General features: G+C 43.6%; 2 protein-coding genes across 4 annotated transcripts; one reads left to right on the forward strand and one right to left on the reverse strand.

Annotated features, from left to right (window-relative positions):
- Window positions 1–1,035: 1,035 nt before the first annotated feature.
- On the forward strand, window positions 1,036–1,691 carry LOC131106137 (RING finger protein 224-like). Its single transcript, XM_058054938.2, has 2 exons — window positions 1,036–1,434; window positions 1,510–1,691. The coding sequence occupies exons 1-2, from the start codon at window positions 1,088–1,090 to the stop codon at window positions 1,598–1,600; spliced, it is 438 nt and encodes a 145-aa protein (XP_057910921.2). The 5' UTR covers window positions 1,036–1,087; the 3' UTR covers window positions 1,601–1,691.
- A 4,037-nt stretch (window positions 1,692–5,728) lies between these two features.
- On the reverse strand, window positions 5,729–17,612 carry hipk1b (homeodomain interacting protein kinase 1b). Of its 3 annotated transcripts, XM_058054414.2 has the most exons (18): window positions 17,250–17,612; window positions 13,828–14,564; window positions 13,540–13,731; window positions 13,278–13,459; window positions 13,080–13,203; window positions 12,875–12,994; window positions 12,698–12,784; window positions 11,918–12,102; window positions 11,704–11,854; window positions 11,444–11,630; window positions 11,236–11,354; window positions 10,537–10,671; window positions 9,395–9,555; window positions 9,076–9,147; window positions 8,699–8,869; window positions 8,399–8,613; window positions 8,196–8,308; window positions 5,729–7,405 (listed from the first exon to the last, which is right to left on the reverse strand). In XM_058054414.2, the coding sequence occupies exons 2-18, from the start codon at window positions 14,560–14,562 to the stop codon at window positions 6,947–6,949; spliced, it is 3,408 nt and encodes a 1,135-aa protein (XP_057910397.2). In that variant the 5' UTR covers window positions 14,563–14,564; window positions 17,250–17,612; the 3' UTR covers window positions 5,729–6,946. The 3 variants fall into 3 exon arrangements, with proteins under 3 accessions (XP_057910397.2, XP_057910399.2, XP_057910398.2); XM_058054416.2 differs by lacking the exon at window positions 10,537–10,671 and having other exon boundaries at window positions 9,395–9,552; XM_058054415.2 differs by lacking the exon at window positions 10,537–10,671.
- Window positions 17,613–18,351: the final 739 nt, after the last annotated feature.

Consider the following 18,351-nt stretch of genomic DNA (forward strand, 5'->3'; position numbering starts at 1 on the left):
GATATTTAGTGTCTAGCTATGAAATCGGGTAGGAATCTTTCTGGGAGTATTTCTATGCTAATGTTGCATTAGCATGCTAATACATAACATAATAGTGCAAAGTGTTGATATTAGGGCTGTCAAATAATCAAACCTTTTAATCAGATTACTCACTTTTTCAACTAATTAGTCATGATTAATCACGATTAACAATTCTATATGAAATATTTGTATGTTTTAAGAGCTCCAAATGAACTGAAGAACTAAACTAAAAGTCTAAAAATCTTTGTCTAACGCTATAGTCTCTTTAATAGTAGTAGAATCACACTTTAAACTGTGTTGTGTTCACTGACATCAAGTAATTTAAGGTAAATGTCATTCTTTCAGGGTCATTTCCAGTATACTGAATTAAGCCTTTTCGTGAATTAAGTGTTATTTCCTGCCCCTCATTGTTAGCAGTATGCGAACATTAGCATGTTAGCATTGCTAACACCTAGCATAATATTGCGACATACCGGGTAAAGAGTTGAGAATGTTGACTTTGGAACCGTCTGAATCGTTTGAGAAATGTAGAAGTAGTTAAAACTGTTTAGATCAAAGGCATTTTGCATTCCGAAAATCTGGAATGTCAAGAAAAGTGGGAATTGCTGGTATGTGGAAAATGGCACGAATGACCTTACTTAGTTGAATGCTTCGGTCTGAATCGGTTGAGAAATGGATGATAGAATTTTCATTGTTTTTCATTTAATCAAACCAAAATATAATATTAGTTTTGGGGCTGCAATATGCATGGCTGGGATTCAAACCTGCACGTGAGAGTCTGATGTGTAAATCAGCCGGTCAAAGGTCAACCCATTTCAAATGTTTTTTTAATTGGGCTGCTCATGCCCGTGATTAGATAAGGTTCCTCCTACTCCTCCTCCTCCTGGGTGAATGGAATTCATCTAATGAATGACTTCCTTTGAAACATGTCATGAGTCACGTGACATGAGGCGTCACGTCTAGTCTTTAAGAGCAGCCCGTCGCAGCGGCACTCAGAGTACACCTCAGTCACCTTCGCCTGGAAACCACCACGTACGTCTGGAGGTAAAACTGACATGTTCCTTGTATGAAGCGTAACATGCCATGGTCATGTTTCCACTGCAGCGTCATCAGCATGTCGCCCAATGAGGACCTGGAGTGCGTGGTGTGCTGCCACGAGTACTCGTGCAGGGAGCGGGTCCCGCGGATGCTGCACTGCCATCACACCTTCTGCGCACCTTGCCTGGAGAAACTATCCAAAATGGACGGCGTCATCAGAACCATCAGCTGCCCCCTGTGCCGATGGATCACCTGCACCAGGGCCAGCCTGACTCTACCGGGTGCTTTGTGGGTCAACACTGAGATATGGGACCAGATTGCGGAGAAAGGCGAGAGGAAGGAGGATGTGAGCAAGCAGCTCATCAGGCCGGTATTGTAAGTAGAACATCTCTCCTGACTCCATTTTGGATTGCGGTTGAAAAACTCAAGTTTGTCTCTCCGTCGTCTCAGCTTGGACTCCAAGTCCACTTTTTTCAAGTCCACGTTCCAAAGTGTGTTCAGCTGCATCCCGCTGCATGAGCAACACTTACAGAGGTGCTGACCTGGATGGATGCAGACCATCTCATCGGGACCGCCTTCCCTTTTGTATCACACTGTAAATGCCTGTCAAAAAAACACAATAACTGTCAAAACCACCCAGTGAAATGAAAACTTGTTTTCCGTGCTGTTATGTGTATAAATTTGTTTGAATTATTTATTATTACATGTCAGTTTAAAGAGTTTTAAATAAAAGTTAAACATTGTCCAGTGTGTTTGTTTTTATTGCTGATGAGAATTTGATGACGCTCCCTTGATCAAAATGAATGATTAATTATGCCTGATTTTATATGCATTTAATGGCATTAAAAAACTCATGTTTTTCCACTTTTTCTAGCTTATTACTCATTTTTTCCAATTAATCATCTAGTTGTTACTGATATTTTTAACAGTTACAAATTTTAATAATTACATATTTTTTTATATACATATTTTGTATAGATGTGTTTGGTTTATTCAATAAAATTTACAATGAGGGTTGAATAACTGTGACAGGGAGAAATAGAATACAGTATCTGACACAAATGACACAAGGACTGACTCAACAGCACCCCTGCTGGTCGCAGCCAAGTAGTGCAGTCAATCTTGCTTCTATTGCTGACAGATGCTTCAAGACTTCATCAACCAACCTCAAAAATTTTATTTAAACTTACTTATTTTCTGTAAATGTTCTTTTTGTAATATTATGTCTTTTTTTCCCCAAAATATTTTAACTTTATTCCCATAACATATCTTTTTCCTCAGCCCAATGTTCCAAAATTTACAGCTTTATTTGTTTTTGTTTGTTTCCCATATTACAACATTTAAAATTTAACATATTTTTCTTTAACATTTCAACCCTGTGCTAATAAAATTAAAATTTCCTCATAATATTACGAGTTTACGTTTTCTCATTAGATTTCAACTTTTTTGTCTTAATATTTTGACTTCTTGTAAAATAACTCCAGATTTTTTCCATTTTTGCTGTTCTCTAAAATTAATTTCCAAACAATTTCAATGTTCCTCTTTTTTCGTCTCATGCAACATAGTTTTCCTTTATAGGTTCAAGATTATACTACTAAAACGATGTTTATGTTTTTCCCGAATAATTTTATGATGTTATGCTCATAGGATTACAACTTTTTCTTGTTTCATTCCAACGTTTTTATCTTAATATTTTGACTTTATTCTTGTAAAATTATGGCTGATGTGTCCATTTTTGCTGTTTAGTTTTCTTGTTGAATTATATTTTTACACGACCCAACAAGGGTTGGGTGATAATAATCCCCCCAAGAAATTAAAATCATTATAAAAATGCATCTATGTAGTACAAGGATGTTGAGGGCGCCCAATGACAAGGTGTGCCCTGGGCCCCCAAATTACTAAATACGGCACTGGGGGTGAGATCATGTGACCAGGTAAATTTGAGGACATTTTATTTCACTCTTTATCCTCTGGAATATATGATCATTTTAAATGAAGAGTATATTTTTAAATTATAGGTTATAGTGTAAACATGTCTACAATAGTAGCGATATAAATGTTTCTGGTTTAGGTTAGTCACAAGATGAGACAGTCGGTCGTACGTGTATTATGCCACCAGACGACATACCATGCAGAAGTCGGACGGCTCCAAACAGGAAATGAAGGGATACATTGGAAACATTGAGCCACGAACGTTACATGAAGAGCGATTTATGGCGTGCCAATCAAAATTTTAAGGTACTAAACTGTATATAACTATATATTTATTTATATTTGCATTAAAAAAACATGTAGAGTTATTATTTACACTCCTCGACATAGCGATTACCCCCCGCGTGACGTAGAGACATGAAAATACCCGGAAACAAAACTAGCAACTGTTGGGAATTAATGCTGAAAAGCGAGCACTAACATGTTAAGTGTCGTTGTATGCAGTCAAAACATTTATATATAAAATATTCTATTTTGTATCTGAGCACAAAGATCATGAATGAGTCGAGAGAAAGATCTGAAAGCCAAACAAATACATCTACAGTATGTAAATACCGTACCCTTTAAGAAACAGCAACCGGAAGTGAGTAGACCAATCAGCGGGCTTTGATGGAATTGAGGCGTGGTTTAAATCAAACCCTAGAATTGTATAGCATAGCAAATAACGCATGTAGTTTACCTGTCAACTTTATCAATTTATTAGATTTTATGTATTGGTCTCGGGATGATAAATGTTGAAAAAATGTTGAATTGTTGCTGAATTATTTTCACGTTACAACGTCGTGATATTAGTGCTTATTTGTGTTTACGCGTCATATTGTGATAAAGCTGCATATGTATGACTAATGTAGTTCGTTTTGATAAGTGTGCAAGTGTCTGGTTGTGATACAGTATGATTAGATAAAGTGTGAATGCAAGTATTTTTCCACCCTGCTTTAATATTCTTCAGAATTTTTTTCACCTGAACAGATTTCCCTGGAAGTTTGGTCACGGGTCACGTGCCATCCACGGCCCTAAAATGTCCTTAAAAGGCAGCTTGGTCCCTGCAGCAGTCACAGCTAACATCAGCCAGCACCTCACTCTCTGTCACTCTGTGTGAGTATATTTACAGTACATCTGTTTATTTATTCATGTACTGTATGCAACATCTTCACATGCTATGTTTGACACATGATGTGGTATGCTTTGCATCATGGAAGTCTAACATGCCATGGTCATGTTTCCACTGCAGCGTCATCAGCATGTTGCCCAATGAGGACCTGGAGTGCGTGGTGTGCTGCCACGAGTACTCCTGCAGGAAGCGGGTCCCGCGGATGCTGCACTGCCATCACACCTTCTGCGCACCTTGCCTGGAGAAACTATCCAAAATGGACGGCGTCATCAGAACCATCTGCTGCCCCCTGTGCCGATGGACTACAAACTTCCAAGCCCGCCTGACCCTGCCGGGTGCATTGTGGGTCAACACTGAGATATGGGACCAGATCATTGCAGGGAAACATCCCGGGGAGAAAGTGAAAAGGAGGAGGATGTGAGAAAGCAGCTGGTCGGGCCAATCATGTCAGTAGAACATCTGAGTCTTCATGGTGGACTTCAGTCTTTCCTCAGCTTGGACTCAAGAGTCCACTTTCCAAAATATGTTCAGCCGCATGAGCATCGCCTGCAGAGCTACCGACCCGGGTCAATGCAGCACTCTATCACTGACTCGGATACAGTCTTATTTTTTCTATGAAATGTTTATATGTACAGTATATATTTTGAAATGTCAGCTGTTTACTTTACATTTGTCTTTTTATGTGTGTGTATTTTGTTAATATTTCAATTCTTGTGCATTTGTATCCGTCCTCCATCTTTTAACTGAATAAAAGCATCTGGGGATATGAACTGATTTGTATGTTTAATTTGTAGAATTGTGCATTTATATATTCAGGCATGAATAGTGCATATGGTGATAATATTGCAGCATAAATAAATCAATCAACTTTAAGCATTACATGTTTTTGCTCATTTTACCATTTCTGTTATTGGATATTTTTATGGATATCTCATAAGTTCAACTTCTCATATTTTGTGAACCACATTTTCAAAAAAATTTCTGCAACATTATTTTGTTTCCCATGAGGACTTAACTATATTTTAATTTAAATGTCATTTTTTAAGATGTAGATTTTTTCCTCATAAATTTTTTTTCTGTTTTGTTTAATCATATTTTTAAAAAGTGCACAGTCCAATAAAAAAAAACAAAAAAAAAACAGCCGTGGGCCGCACTTTGGACACCCCTGAACTCAACACATTCATTGTGGTTTAATTTGTTTTGCCAAGTTAATATTAGACCGCAAAGCTATAAACAGTACTAGAGGAAGCGGATCCATTTTTAATAAGCCCAATAACGTGCAGTAAAAGTGAACAGAAACATTGGACCAAACACGATCCACACGGGATGTTGTATAAATAAAGAACTTCCACAGAAAAGATAAGCGACATTGTATTGGAAATGCCCCCCCACCCCCTCCCATTGCGGGTCTTGTTTATTGTGGACAGCCGCTTGCGAAATAAGCCATGGGGTTGTTTCACGTGAACTGGATATTTATATTTCCAAGACACCAGTAGATGTTTTATTCCTCAGCTGACACGTTACATCATTCTTTTTTTTTTGGGAGTGTGGAAAGATAAGAGACAGTTTGGGGTTTGTGGTTATTTTATTGCAAACAGTGATGGTGGATTATTGAGCAGAAACATGTCCCTGAATTAGTTCTAAGGAGTAGCGTTTTCAACTACTAGAATAAGGTCAAATTACAGTTAAATACTCAGACATTACAACACAAAACGATGCAAACACAACAAGGGAAAGATTGACTAAAAAGCTTTTAGCACCCACGGTAACCGTAAGACTTGACTGCAGTCGTCTGGAAGAAAAAAAACAACACATTTTCAATTCAGATGTTTGACTCAACCGTTGTGGACCAAAAGCCTTCGTGCCAACCTTCAGCAGCGATGATATAACCAGCAAGCGTTCCCTCACCTCAATCAATGTTTTTTTTTTTTTAAAACATAATAAAAACTGGCCTTTAATTCATTACGTTGTCCTACATGACGGGATAGCTGACGTAGCATTTCATAGGTTATGTCTCAGAGAAATCATGTTCCTAGTTTTTTCTTTAAAAAACAAACAAAACACTAAAACCAAAAATCATTTCCCATCATTTGTCAGCATGGTGATCTTGCCTTGATTTGATAAATACATTCAGCACTCACTTGATGCGGTTAAAAAGAAAAAGTATTGCGCGGTGCAATCTGGCCTAAAACACGGTCACTACATAAACACGCTAATCACATGTGCACTTAAATTAACATCAACATTGAGCCGTCACATTTGTGCCACCTTGTGCAGCTAAAAACCACCAAAACGCCCGCCGTCCTCTTCCTAGCTTCCTCGCTTCCTAGCTTCCTAGCTCACGGACAAAACATAAATTAAACATAGCAAAAAGACGAGTTTGTGAGTGAACAGATGAGGGTCAAGTACGTCGTCATTAGGTGAGCTAAAACACAGACAGGGACTCGGGTGGGGTGGGGGTGGGGGGGTCGGATTAGTGTGGGAAACAAAAATCAAACGCGTGTCAGCTAATCCATCACTAGCATGATGTCATGAGTCAGGCGACAGGAAGTGTCGCACTTAGTGAAAGGAGCAGTCTCTCTCTTCCACAAACGAACTGGAGTCCAACACAATGACCACGGCGACTTCAACGGACATCCTCATATGATCAAATATTTTTACGGGAAAACGATTTTCCAGGAGATGATAGCTTGTGATGAAAAGCAGCAATGGAACAAGTGACGGTCATCCCTTTGTGGTGCCAAGTGAGGAAGAGGTGAAGGATCGGGTGCCGGGTTCCGGGTCTTATAGGTAGGGGTACTGCGTGAGGCGCCTGGGGCTCAGCTGGTAGGCACTGTAGGCCTCGGACCGCGGCGTCACGCTCACGTAAGGAGAGGCGGCGGTGAACTGCTGCTGGTAGACGGCAGGCAGGCCGTGCAGCAGACTGCTGACCGAGTCCTTCCGGCCGGCCGAGTCCCTCCTGGAGGAGGAGGAGGTGTACGTTGCTGCATAGGCGGAGGGGGAGTGTCCTGCTGTCGTGCCGCGGCCCAGCAGCTGCTCCATGACCTGAGAGGCGGACGAGAGGGCGGTGGAGGCCGGGTAGGTGTACAGGCTGGGCCCGGCGGCCGAGGCCAGCGCCGACACCTCGGGGAAGTTGTACTGCGAGGCCGAGGCGGCCGGAGGGAACGTCTGCTGGCGACGCAGGGATGAGTCGCTGTGGGACACGCCCCCACGCTCCTGAGATGAAGACACCATGGGCTGGACCTTCGTGACAGGAGGACAAGTTCACGTCATTGCTTTCGACTATCAGCAACGCGCCGTGGGGCCCAGACCCAGACGGTCATGAAAATGACAACAAAGGAGTCAGGCTATTAGCTTAACTGCTAACTATTGCAGCGGTGGCGGTCTTGCGAACACGTGGCTATTGGCTAGCAGTACTAATACTCAGAATAAATTCAATACTCAACATCCTCCAACATCCATTTATTACCGATAGGAAATTACTGTAGGAGGCCGGACACAGGGAGGCTGATGTCATTGCAGCACTCCAATGAATGCGTTTCCGATAATGCCTTAGAAGGAAACTTTAAAATGCTTTTTTTTTTTAAACTTGTTTTGGTACATGTTTTTATATTTCTGAGCTATACAGTACGTTAAGTTAGTGTTAATTTAGTGTTCTCAATAAGATGACACCGCGAGTCAGACTGTCGCGTTGTTATAGTGTTATGATTATATGATAGTGTCATATGATTGGCTCCTGCCAAAGAAAGAGCTACTGTTACGTCACTAACTGGCATGCAGGACAGTCTTTAAACAATTCGTAGTACTTCTGAAGTAAAGGAGATGTCACAAGATTGAAATGTTGCCATATATTAGCCGCAGGGTTCAAAGTAAGACAAAAACAATTTACTGTATTTTTTGCGCTTTTGATGACCTCAAATAATCACGCCTGTGCCGACTTTGGCTAGTAACCTAGCCAAACCTAGTAACTGGACAAAAGCCCCATGGTGATGCTCTACAGAAGAACAAGGTGGCAACCCAAACGCGGTCTCACCTGGCTGAGGTTTAAGGGGCGTGACTGGCTCAGCATCAGTCCGTGCCGGTCCAGGTTCTCTCCTGAACCACTTGGATGCTGACCAGACGTTCTCTTGGTCTTCATGTAGTTCACTAAGGGTAAAAAAAGAGTAACGCCGGTTAACTCGTGACACTTAAAACGCCCAAAATGATGGACGGCGCAGGAACAAGCGGACGTCTCACCGGTCTCCGGGCGGCTCCGTGAAGCTGCCCCCCTCTCCGATGTATGAACTTTGACCGAGGGCGCCACCACAGCCAAGGACTTGGCCTGGCGCGAGGACACCGTGCTGGCTACGTTGAGTGTGCGGGGAAGAGGAGTCAGCGGGCTGGCTGTGGAGGAGTCGGAGTCGTGCACCGTCACGCAGCTGATGACGTTGGTGCGCTGGCCCAACCCGACGCTGCGCCCAGAGAGAGAAGCGGGTCGAGTCGGAACGGCGTGTGTTTTGGGAACAATCTGGCGACGGGTGCCGGTCGGACGCTCACCTGGCAGGATGGAACTTGCGCTCGTCTTCCGTATCGGTGTCGCTGTGGATGGTGATGATGCTGACGGCCGGGCTGGGGGTGTCGGAGATGACAATAGGCTGTGACAAAGTGGCGATGAGGCTGGATGGCGTCACGCCGTTGGTGCCGAGCAACGACGCAGTGGATATTCCCCTAAAAGGACATTGAAAGGAAGCCTTCAGCTGCCAATATGGATGCAATGACATAAGATGTGCCTACACTAACATTGTTGTGTAGCGTACATTAGCAACACAATGACTAAGACGATAAGATCAGTCATTTGTTGTGATGATGTCTAGCAGCATAAACCCCGACAAAGCATTTCCTGGTCACTTGGAGGTCACTAAATGTCAACAAACCTGTTTCTGTTCTCTCCTCGTCTGGCTTTGACCTTCTTCCTCTCTGGCTGAGTCTTGGGTTGTGTTGTGCTCCTGGAAGATCAGAGCGCAATAAGTGCAACGCAACTGAATTATACACAATATCCGCTAATCAATTTCTCCTGATGTTGCATCATCAGTCGTCGAATGAAGTACAAAAGCGCCTCGTGGACCTTGTCAGTATTCAAAGTGCTACACAAAGCACACTTACTACTTAATAAAACATGTAACAGGTTAACTAATCAATTACCGACATATTTGGGTTTTGTCAACAAATCAATACGTGACGTGGTCGACGCACCTCCAGTTGTGCGCCTGCTGAGCGGCGGCATCCGAGTGATGGGATTCCCGCGGCGACTCGGCAACATTTGCCTGGTGGGCGGAGCTGTGAATGGCCACGCCCGGAACCTGCTGCCATGACGACGGGATGAGGATCTGCTGCGTTCCAGTGGGCCAGGCCTGCTAGGAGAAACAGCCCACAAATCGCATTTCAGTTCAGCTCGTCTTTATAAAGCATCGTGGTGGGACGGTTCCACGGCTGGAAGTGGAACGGGTCGGGCAAAGTGAGCCATGCTGAGAAATATATCCAAATACGTCCAAAGGCAATCCAATATAGCCAATCTCTGTCGCAGGCAAAGCACAAAGCTAAAGAAGCGAGCAACCTTTCCCAAGCCATTCTCTTATTCTTAGCATTGCCCTGCAACGATTCAACAGGAACAAGATGGTGTCATGCAAAGCACAAACACTGAAGCACTGGAAACGGTTCAGGACATTGAAAAAAACAAAAACAAAACCAACAACAACAAATGGCGCCTGTTAAAGAAGAAACAGAGGAGTTAGTTGCTTTTGTTAACCGCTAACAATGTCGGCTGATAAGCCGTCTCGGGGTAATAGCATGCCGCATGTGGTGGGGCTGAAACAAAGAATGCGTCAAGAGTGAGACTGTGGGGATTTTAGTGCGCTTTGGAGGAGCATCGTCCTGTGCTGAAACCAAAAGGAGGACAAGACATGAGAAGCTGCAAGCAAAGCGCAGACCAACTCAGCAACGCATGCGCTCCATGCCCTAAGCACACCTATGGGGAGAGAGTGGGGGAGAGAATGTCAAAGTGAGTGACTGATGCGAGGAGGACGAGGAGGAGTCCTTTGGGGGCAAGGAGCTTTTGTCTTGTCTAAGCTCGCTGATAAAATGGTGAGGTATATCAGCAGGAAGTGTATTATTAACATGGCAGTTAATCCCAACACATGTTTTCCTATAAATAAGCTAAACCCTGCTGGGAATGCGTGTAATTGTCTCAAGTGGGAATGATAGATGCAATGCATAAATTTAATGTACAGAAGTAGAGAGAAATTGCAAACAAAACGAAAAGAAAGGACAGTCGGACAGGCGAGAAGTGGCGTTATTTGGAGAGGAAAAACTGCATGTCTTTCTTCGCGGTTCTTTACCAGCACAGTGGCTGTGTGCTCCAAAAGGGTGGGCCGGCCCACACCAGCGCCAAGCCCGACTGGTAGAGAATACTGGGAGGCTATGCCTGATGATGGTGGGTGCAGGGTGGCCACCATCAGTGGAGTGCAGGAACCCTGGAGGATGGAAGGGGGGGGAATAGGGGTAGGCAGCGTTAGAAAAGCAAGGTCCTTCAGGGTTCTTGTGTGATGTAGAGAGCAGATAAAGTCCAGCTGTGCAGGCCCGTCTGGACTCCTAATTGGAATATGCACCAAATTCAGCCTCATACGAGTTCAGCACACCACAGCTGGCCGCCAGCCCTGGATGGATCTGACTTTCATGAAGTTGACAGTCACATCAGTCAGTTATGGAAAGTGTTATTTTGGTGACACCACACCTTCTGAATAATCAGTAACAGTGCACTCAGAGAGGCCAAAATGCACATTTCCTGGTTCATATATGAATGTAACCTTTTCTCCTCCAACAGGAGATGTGGGGTGTGCTAGCAAACTACCAACTGTGAATGCAAGAAAGCAAACGTTTTATTCCATCAAGCTGACATTTCACCACAGCAATGCCAGAAAAGGGCAAAAAGCTGGAAAAAAACAGGATGAAAGTTGGTACGGAAACACTTGTGGTATATTGAGTTAATCCAACCAGGGTTAGCACGTCAGACATGCAAAGGTCCACCAAACCCTTACCTGTGTGAGCATGCTGGGCTGGATCTGCAAAGACTGAGTGGGCTGGTTCTGAGGTACTATAGGTACGGAGTTGTCCATCCTGACGGGGAAACTGGAGTTCTTGCTGGACGACTGTAGGCCTGGACATCATTCCACAAAACATCATCATCTCCAAGTTACATTTTCATGCAGAGGCCTGCATCTATTGCACGACTTGGAAATCCCTTACCTTGAATTGTGGAGGGTGGGCAGACAATCAGGGTCTGTTGGAAGGGTTCCGTCTGGCCACACAGTCCGGCAGGACGTGTCGGAATGGGAACACTTTGTTGCGTCAGGCCAGGAATGTTGATGGTTGCCTGCTGGTACAGCGCCGGCTGATAGTTCAGCAAAGGCACCGCTCCCCCCGCAGAAGGCACCTGAGGAATTCCAATAAAGACATGTAAAGATTCCTTAGCACATAAGAAATAACAACTACGGCACCGGGCTTGCCTGGTTGTGCTGGTTGAGTTGGCTACTAAAAGTAACAGTCAGGTTGCCGGCCGCAGCGCTGGGAACTGCGTTTGTGGAGTAGAGGGATTTGTTGCTGTCGTAGGTGCTCCGGCGCTTGCAGATCTCCATGTTCTGGAAGCACGACTTCACGCTGAAGAGCAAAAAGCATTTGAAGTCAACGAGAACCCTTCAAAGAACACTCAAGCTGACTTACTGGGAGCTGTGGGGATAATCCATGAGGTGGCTCATTGTGACGAAAGGGTGACCCAGAGTCTTTGTGGGTGTGATCCTCTTGTCGGCGTCCAGGCGGAGCATCCTCTTCAGGAGGTCTATAAACTCTCGTCTATCGGCTTTCTCGGCCAACATGTCCGTCCCCTCCAAATGAGTTGACAGATTGACCTGAAAAACAACGATTACAAAATGCGTCATAACGGGTCTGTAGTTAGGACAATGCTTTATTGATTGTTGAACTGCGCCTTTCAACTGGGTTTTAAAAGAACATGCAGACTTAAACCACGCTGGCCATCATGAGCCACCTCTTTAAAGTGTCTGATCCCAACTACATCTGCGTGAAATATTACATTTCTGTAGTACTATTGTCAAAATTGGAATGGGAGTTGCTAATGTCTAAACCTATGGCCCCATCATGTTGTCCAGTCCATACCTCCAAACTTATTTTCAAGGCACAAAATCTTTCTTTTGTACACACTAGACCACACATACAGAGCCGGAGTTAGTCGCCATTCCGTGTACTCTAGGCCCATGCCAATACTGAATGCGGGCATGCTGAGCCCAAGTCATGTCTCGACACCAAACACTTCAAGCTTTACTGGGTGTTACTTTAAGCTGTTTTAGCCCCAAAAATTGCAGAATGCTAAGTTAATGCACTGTTTATGTTCAACCTTAGAATATATATATATTTAAACTCGGAAAACATTGACTTAAAGTCAGGTAATATAAAGCAGAAAGTCAAAAAGAGAAGAACAAAATGTACCTGCATCATGTCATCCAAACAGTTGAAGATGTACTTCCTAGCTTCCTTGGATTTGATGCCCATCTCCATTTCATGCTCTGATGGTGTCTGCAAAATACATAATGACCGTGTAATTACTCATTAAATGTCTACAATGACAAAACAAATCATCTGAATGACAGCTGTATTTGTATTTACTTTGAGCCTCCAAAGAGGATAGCTTGAGTCAGGGCCTCTGTTGAAGAAGCGGCTGGTCTTGGTGCCTGCACTCAGTAGGTACTCTGCTGGCAGGCCTTGAGTCTGGGAGATGTAACGGATCTGAGGGAAAAAAGATCATAATATAGATGGTTTAAGAGAAACACCAGTCTGTTGTTTCTTGGTTTGCCTGATTTGCGGAACTGACCTGGTCATACTCGGAGGCTCCAGGGTACAGGGGCCAACCCAGAAACAGCTCTGCAATCACGCAGCCTAGAGACCACATGTCAATAGCCTCACAGAACGGGAGGCCTAAAATGATCTCAGGAGCCCTGCACAGCAAAGCAATGTTAGCGGGACTAGCACTGTGACATTATTAAGAGCAGGGTTGGTCAACGTGGGATACCTGTAGTAGCGGGACTGCAGGTACGTTGAGCACACAGCCTTGGAAACGTGGCTTGCGGATCCAAAGTCAATGACCTTCACCCTGTAAGGCTGCCGAAGGGGATCCACCAACATGATATTCTCAGGCTTGAGGTCAGCATGAATGAGTCCCAGGCTCTTCAGCTTCATCAGTGCTGTCGCCACCTGAACGCGACGAGACATCAACATTGGTCAGGCTGCATCGCATATTGGAAGACATTTTGACTGTGGGAAAGCTGGCCCACCTGCTGTAGGATTGGTCGAATGTGCCGCAGAGGCAGTGGGCTGAACTTGCTGTGCTTCAGAAAGTCATACAGGTTCTGTTCGAGCATCTCAAACACCAAGCAGGTATGACCCTTGTGCTGGAAGCACTCGTAGGAACGCACAAAATTGTACTCGTCTGCATTCTCGGCACTGAGCCTGTTCAGGATGCCCACCTGGGAAAGAAGATACAAATACAGGCAACATTATAATCTATAAAGAAATATAGCATCTAAGTGTGACTCGCCAATGACCTAATTAGATGTCGTTACCTCAATTTGGCCCTGGCGAGCGTATGAAGGATGGTTCTTGAGAATCTTGATTGCCACTATCTCATTGGTGCCCCTCTTCCAGCACTTGGCCACTTGGCCAAAAGTGCCCCTCCCTAGGAACTCCAACACCTCGTAGCTGCAGGACACCGAGCAGAGGATCTCGTGCTGCACGAGCTGGTAGTCTCCTTCACCGTTGGAGCTGCTACTTTTTGTGGTCGGAGCCGAGTGAGGTATAGACTGGCCTGTCCCGCCGCCGCCTCCGCCGCCCGTACGAGTGGAATACGTTGCTGCCGGCGCCGAGAGCTCCTCCAGAATCTGCACGCTGCCGCAGCCACTCCCGCTGCCCTCGTTAGTCTCCTCCATCTTTCGCTTCTGCCCATGTCGGTGTTGTGCTCTTGTTTCAGAGGCGGTATCAACGTGAGCATAGGAGGAGGAGGTTGCATGCTCTGCGACGCGCCGACTGGAACCCCGAGGAAGACTTCCTGTGCTATCAGCTGCACGAACCACGACTTGACCACGAGACCCAGGCGCTGTAGGGGGGAAGACCAGGGACGGCGCGAAGGGGGGCACAGCCATGGCCGGCGTAAACGTATACGCAGACTGGCCGGCTATGGAACTGTAAGCTTCAGTAGTGGACACATCCCAGACATTGTTCTCCACCTTCAGCTTCTTAACACGGCAAAAGGCACTGGAGGATATGGAGGGAGGTGAGAAGACTTGCAGCTGAGAGGTCATTGCTGTGGGAGCCAAAAACAAAAGAAAACATTCTAAATATGAACAACAACACTAATACAGTAGGATTGTACTGGCTGCAAAATAGCTCGCTTCAAATATGTGCTATTTTTATTTTTAAACCGTACGCCCCCGTCCAAAAGAAGATGAGGTCAATTTTTATTTATAGTGGAACCTCGGTTAGCATCTGCCCCATTTGTGTGTTTTTCGGTTAATGTACAAAATCAACACCACAATTATGCCTTAGAGTGCATTATTTTTAGCATACATTATGGCGCTTGTCTCGTCATGTTATCAATACACTACTAGCGTCCAATTGTGCTCTTAATGTATTATTTTGGTTAGCATCCTATTAGCTAGCTAAACTAAATGGCAACCAGAACCAGAAGTTAAGTCGCTTGTTGTCATTTCCGGATTTTCCGGATTTTGCATGCACTAAAAAAACGAATTTGGTTGAAATTTGCCTTTTAGAGCATTTAAATAATCGGATTATGTTTGACTTTTTAAAGATTCAATTAACAAACCTAGAATATGTGATTGGAAGTTTTCATCCATCAGCTATGCAAGCTGAAATAAGACAATCTGACTGAAGTCCAATAAAAAGCTACCTGTTTAATAAGTGGCAAATAAGACATTTAATACATTACAGGACACTGGAACACCTCCATGCTGGGTACAAAAATAGCCAAAAAAAAAAATTCCATGTCTCTGCTGAGCACAAGAACCAAAGCAGATGTCATTTAAACACACAATAAACCATGACCAATAACCCAAAAGAGCTGTGGAAAGTTCTGTTATCCTTTACGCTTCTGCTTGTGACAGCGACTGGCACGGAACATCCTCTTCCTCTACCTATAGAGCTAAACCAGCTGAAATGACCACAATTGGACGCATGCAGCAAAATAACTTCAATGTCAATACAAACTAATGTATAAAGTGTAGTATTGTCATTTTCAGTTTGCAATGAACCGACTATAAAAACAATCAAACATCAAATAATACCGGTTGGCTGTTCCTGCGACTTATACTCCAGAGCGACTTATAAATGAAAAATTTGTTTATGTTACATAAACACTGGACACCTTTTCTGTTCATGTTTATTTTTTGTGTAGCTGAATAAGCATTGTGTTAGCATATCTTACACCTATTCAGCCTGTTCTCTATTCTTTTATTGTTAGAACTTGCCTTTCAAGAGGACCCAATGTCTGTTTTGGTGAAGTAGTTTGGAAAATAAATTACCCGCAAAAAATGCAACTTATACTCCAGTGCCACTTAGGTGTGTTTTTTTCTACCTAATTATGCATTTTTGGGTTTGTGCGACTTATGTATGTTTTTTTCTACCTAATTATGCATTTTTGGGTTTGTGCGACTTATGTATGTTTTTTTTCTACCTAATTATGCATTTTTGGGTTTGTGCGACTTATACTCCGGAGCGACTTATAGTCCAGAAAATACGGTATATAACCTGCAAATTGTGTTTCCTACACAATACACTCCCCCGCCTCCTTTTTCTCCGTCCCATCACCAGGAAGTGAGGCAGAAACTGAAAATTCAGGAAGAGTTAAACGTCCACACTCAGCCCCTCCCCTTGCCCGATGTGGTGGCCAATGGCGACCCCAAGCAGGCCCATTACCACCTCCCCGCCTTCACTGGGAGCTCTTGTCCCGCCTTCAGCCTGCAGCACCCCAATCGCAATCATGGACTTGTCGGCTATCGTAAAAAGCGATAAATATTTTTGACACAGAAATCAAAGTGAAAGTTGCACATTGTGAGTAGTAGTTTGGAAAATAAATTACCCGCAAAAAATGCAACTTTTGTATGTTTTGTTTCTACCTGATTATGCATTTTTGGCCCTGTGCGACTTATACTCTGGAAAATAGGGTATATCCCCCACGATGTACTGCATATATTTATGTAAGCACCTGGATCAGCAAATGTTAAAGCACAGCTTGTTCTCCCCATTGAGAGGAGACTTCATTAAGCTGCAATAAACAAAATGATTATCAAGCTTATTCCTAATGCAAGTCAAGACAAGAACAGTAGTCCATCTGCTGGGAGCTATGACATAAAGACGCATTATGGGCGTGACTTCTTACATGTTCGATGCTCGGCAACACGGAATGGGGTAGACCTTATGCACCCACCATATGAAAAATATGTATGTTTTATACATACAGTCCGAATATATTGCAGTCTATACAAACAAAGCCAACGAGGCGTGCGTGTTAAGGTTTTACAACATCGGAAAAAAAGTCTTGGGAGACCATCATGAACATCGTAAGCACAATTTCTTTTCCAGGTACAGGCTGTGACAAATTACACAAAAACACCATCACTGAACAATCTTTCACAGCGTCATTTGCTCCATCTTGAGGTTGCTGTGCTTTGCTGTTATGTCAGGCCCGAGTTAAAGCACCGCCATGATCGCATATGCTGCAACTACGACAGAATCACGAACAAATGAATATATATGGTTGACAGTCACTCTGTTGACATGTCAAGGAATACAATTATATGGCTGTATTTCAGACTAAATTCCAGTTACGTTGCTTAAATCGCTGCTGGTAGCGAATTAGCTTAATGTATTAACTTCCGCGATAAGAGACATTTCGTTAAACCCTTCAGATTAGTCTAAAAAAATGAACTCACTGACAAATTAGACACATTTGATGAATATAAATGTTACATACCGGCGCGTATGTTCTCGTAGAGTCCAACAAACGGCTTCGTCCTCGGCTTAAATCCCCACTGCGATGCACTGGAGCAGATATCCGAACAGCTTCCGCCAGTTAGCCAGGGATGCTAACGCTAGCTAGGCCTGCATTGTTTTCTCGGGTCGGGTGTGCGCTCAGCGGCGACGGAGGACTCTACAGCTCCGGCTTCCCACAAGTAACACCCAAACATCGCATAGTATGCCCGAGTGAAGGTCCGTCGCGCTGGAACGAACACATCTGTGGATTAAAATGTTGGCCGTAATCAATCCAACAGGCGCCTATCCCGAGGCAGCAAATTCCATTTTACACCGGAAAACAACCACGTCCTTATATCAGCTGCGATTACTATGTCATTTCCGGCCATTACCGTAATGGCGGTAGCGATATTTAACAAAGTGGAAAAATACTGAGCAAATGGTAAAACTATGAAGAAAAATTAAGAGTGGCGTAATACATAATCCTAATAAATATCGACAAACAACCTAAGCCTGACAAATATATTGTCATATATAACTGCGAGGGCGTTTGAATGCAAAAAATAAACACATACACTATGTTTTACGGTAAAATGCATTGACGTCATATGCTTCCCAGTAATTTTCCTGTCGGCCTGGTGCATCAGGGTGGTCTAGTGCTGAAAACCTTGCATGCAATGTCAAACCTATTATACATTGAAATGCAGAATTAACACACTTGAATCTTGAAATAAACTATTTTGCTCGTCGTTAAAATACATAACATTTTTGTGAGCTCTTATTGCCTCACTGGCATGAACGGCTATCTCCTGAGACCCACTAATGCATTTTGACCCCCGAAAGGGGACAGGCGTTTTATTCAGCACAATGTTTAATCAATAGTTTGAGATGGTTTTGACATATGAGGGCTTACTAGTGCGGCTATTTCCTACAAAACAATGAAGATTGTTGATGCAAGTAATGCATCAAGATGCATAAATGCATGTGTGCAAGTGAGAAGAAAAACTTGCAGTGTTATTCACAAAATGACTGAAAAAGTAAAGTAAAGCAGTTCATTGCTTTTATGTCCTATGTTATAATATAAAAATGTAATATAAGCTATA

This window comes from Doryrhamphus excisus, linkage group LG18 (genome assembly GCF_037039965.1).
Source record: "Doryrhamphus excisus strain RoL-2023G ecotype Guam linkage group LG18, RoL_Dexc_Guam_v1.1, whole genome shotgun sequence".
Classification (NCBI taxonomy): Eukaryota; Metazoa; Chordata; class Actinopteri; order Syngnathiformes; family Syngnathidae; genus Doryrhamphus; species Doryrhamphus excisus.

What these genes read in the sequence shown, in the direction of transcription:
- LOC131106137 (XM_058054938.2), top strand. Translation starts at nt 1,088, where the DNA reads ATGAAGCGTAACATGCCATGGTCATGTTTCCACTGCAGCGTCATCAGC. An exon ending in CAGCTCATCAGGCCGGTATT is followed by an intron (nt 1,435 to 1,509) that starts GTAAGTAGAACA and finishes CCGTCGTCTCAG; the next exon opens with CTTGGACTCCAAGTCCACTT.
- hipk1b (XM_058054414.2), bottom strand. Translation starts at nt 14,562, where the DNA reads ATGACCTCTCAGCTGCAAGTCTTCTCACCTCCCTCCATATCCTCCAGT. An exon ending in AGCCCAGCATGCTCACACAG is followed by an intron (nt 10,672 to 11,235) that starts GTAAGGGTTTGG and finishes TCCATCCTCCAG; the next exon opens with GGTTCCTGCACTCCACTGAT. An exon ending in CGAGGAGAGAACAGAAACAG is followed by an intron (nt 8,870 to 9,075) that starts GTTTGTTGACAT and finishes ATGTCCTTTTAG; the next exon opens with GGGAATATCCACTGCGTCGT.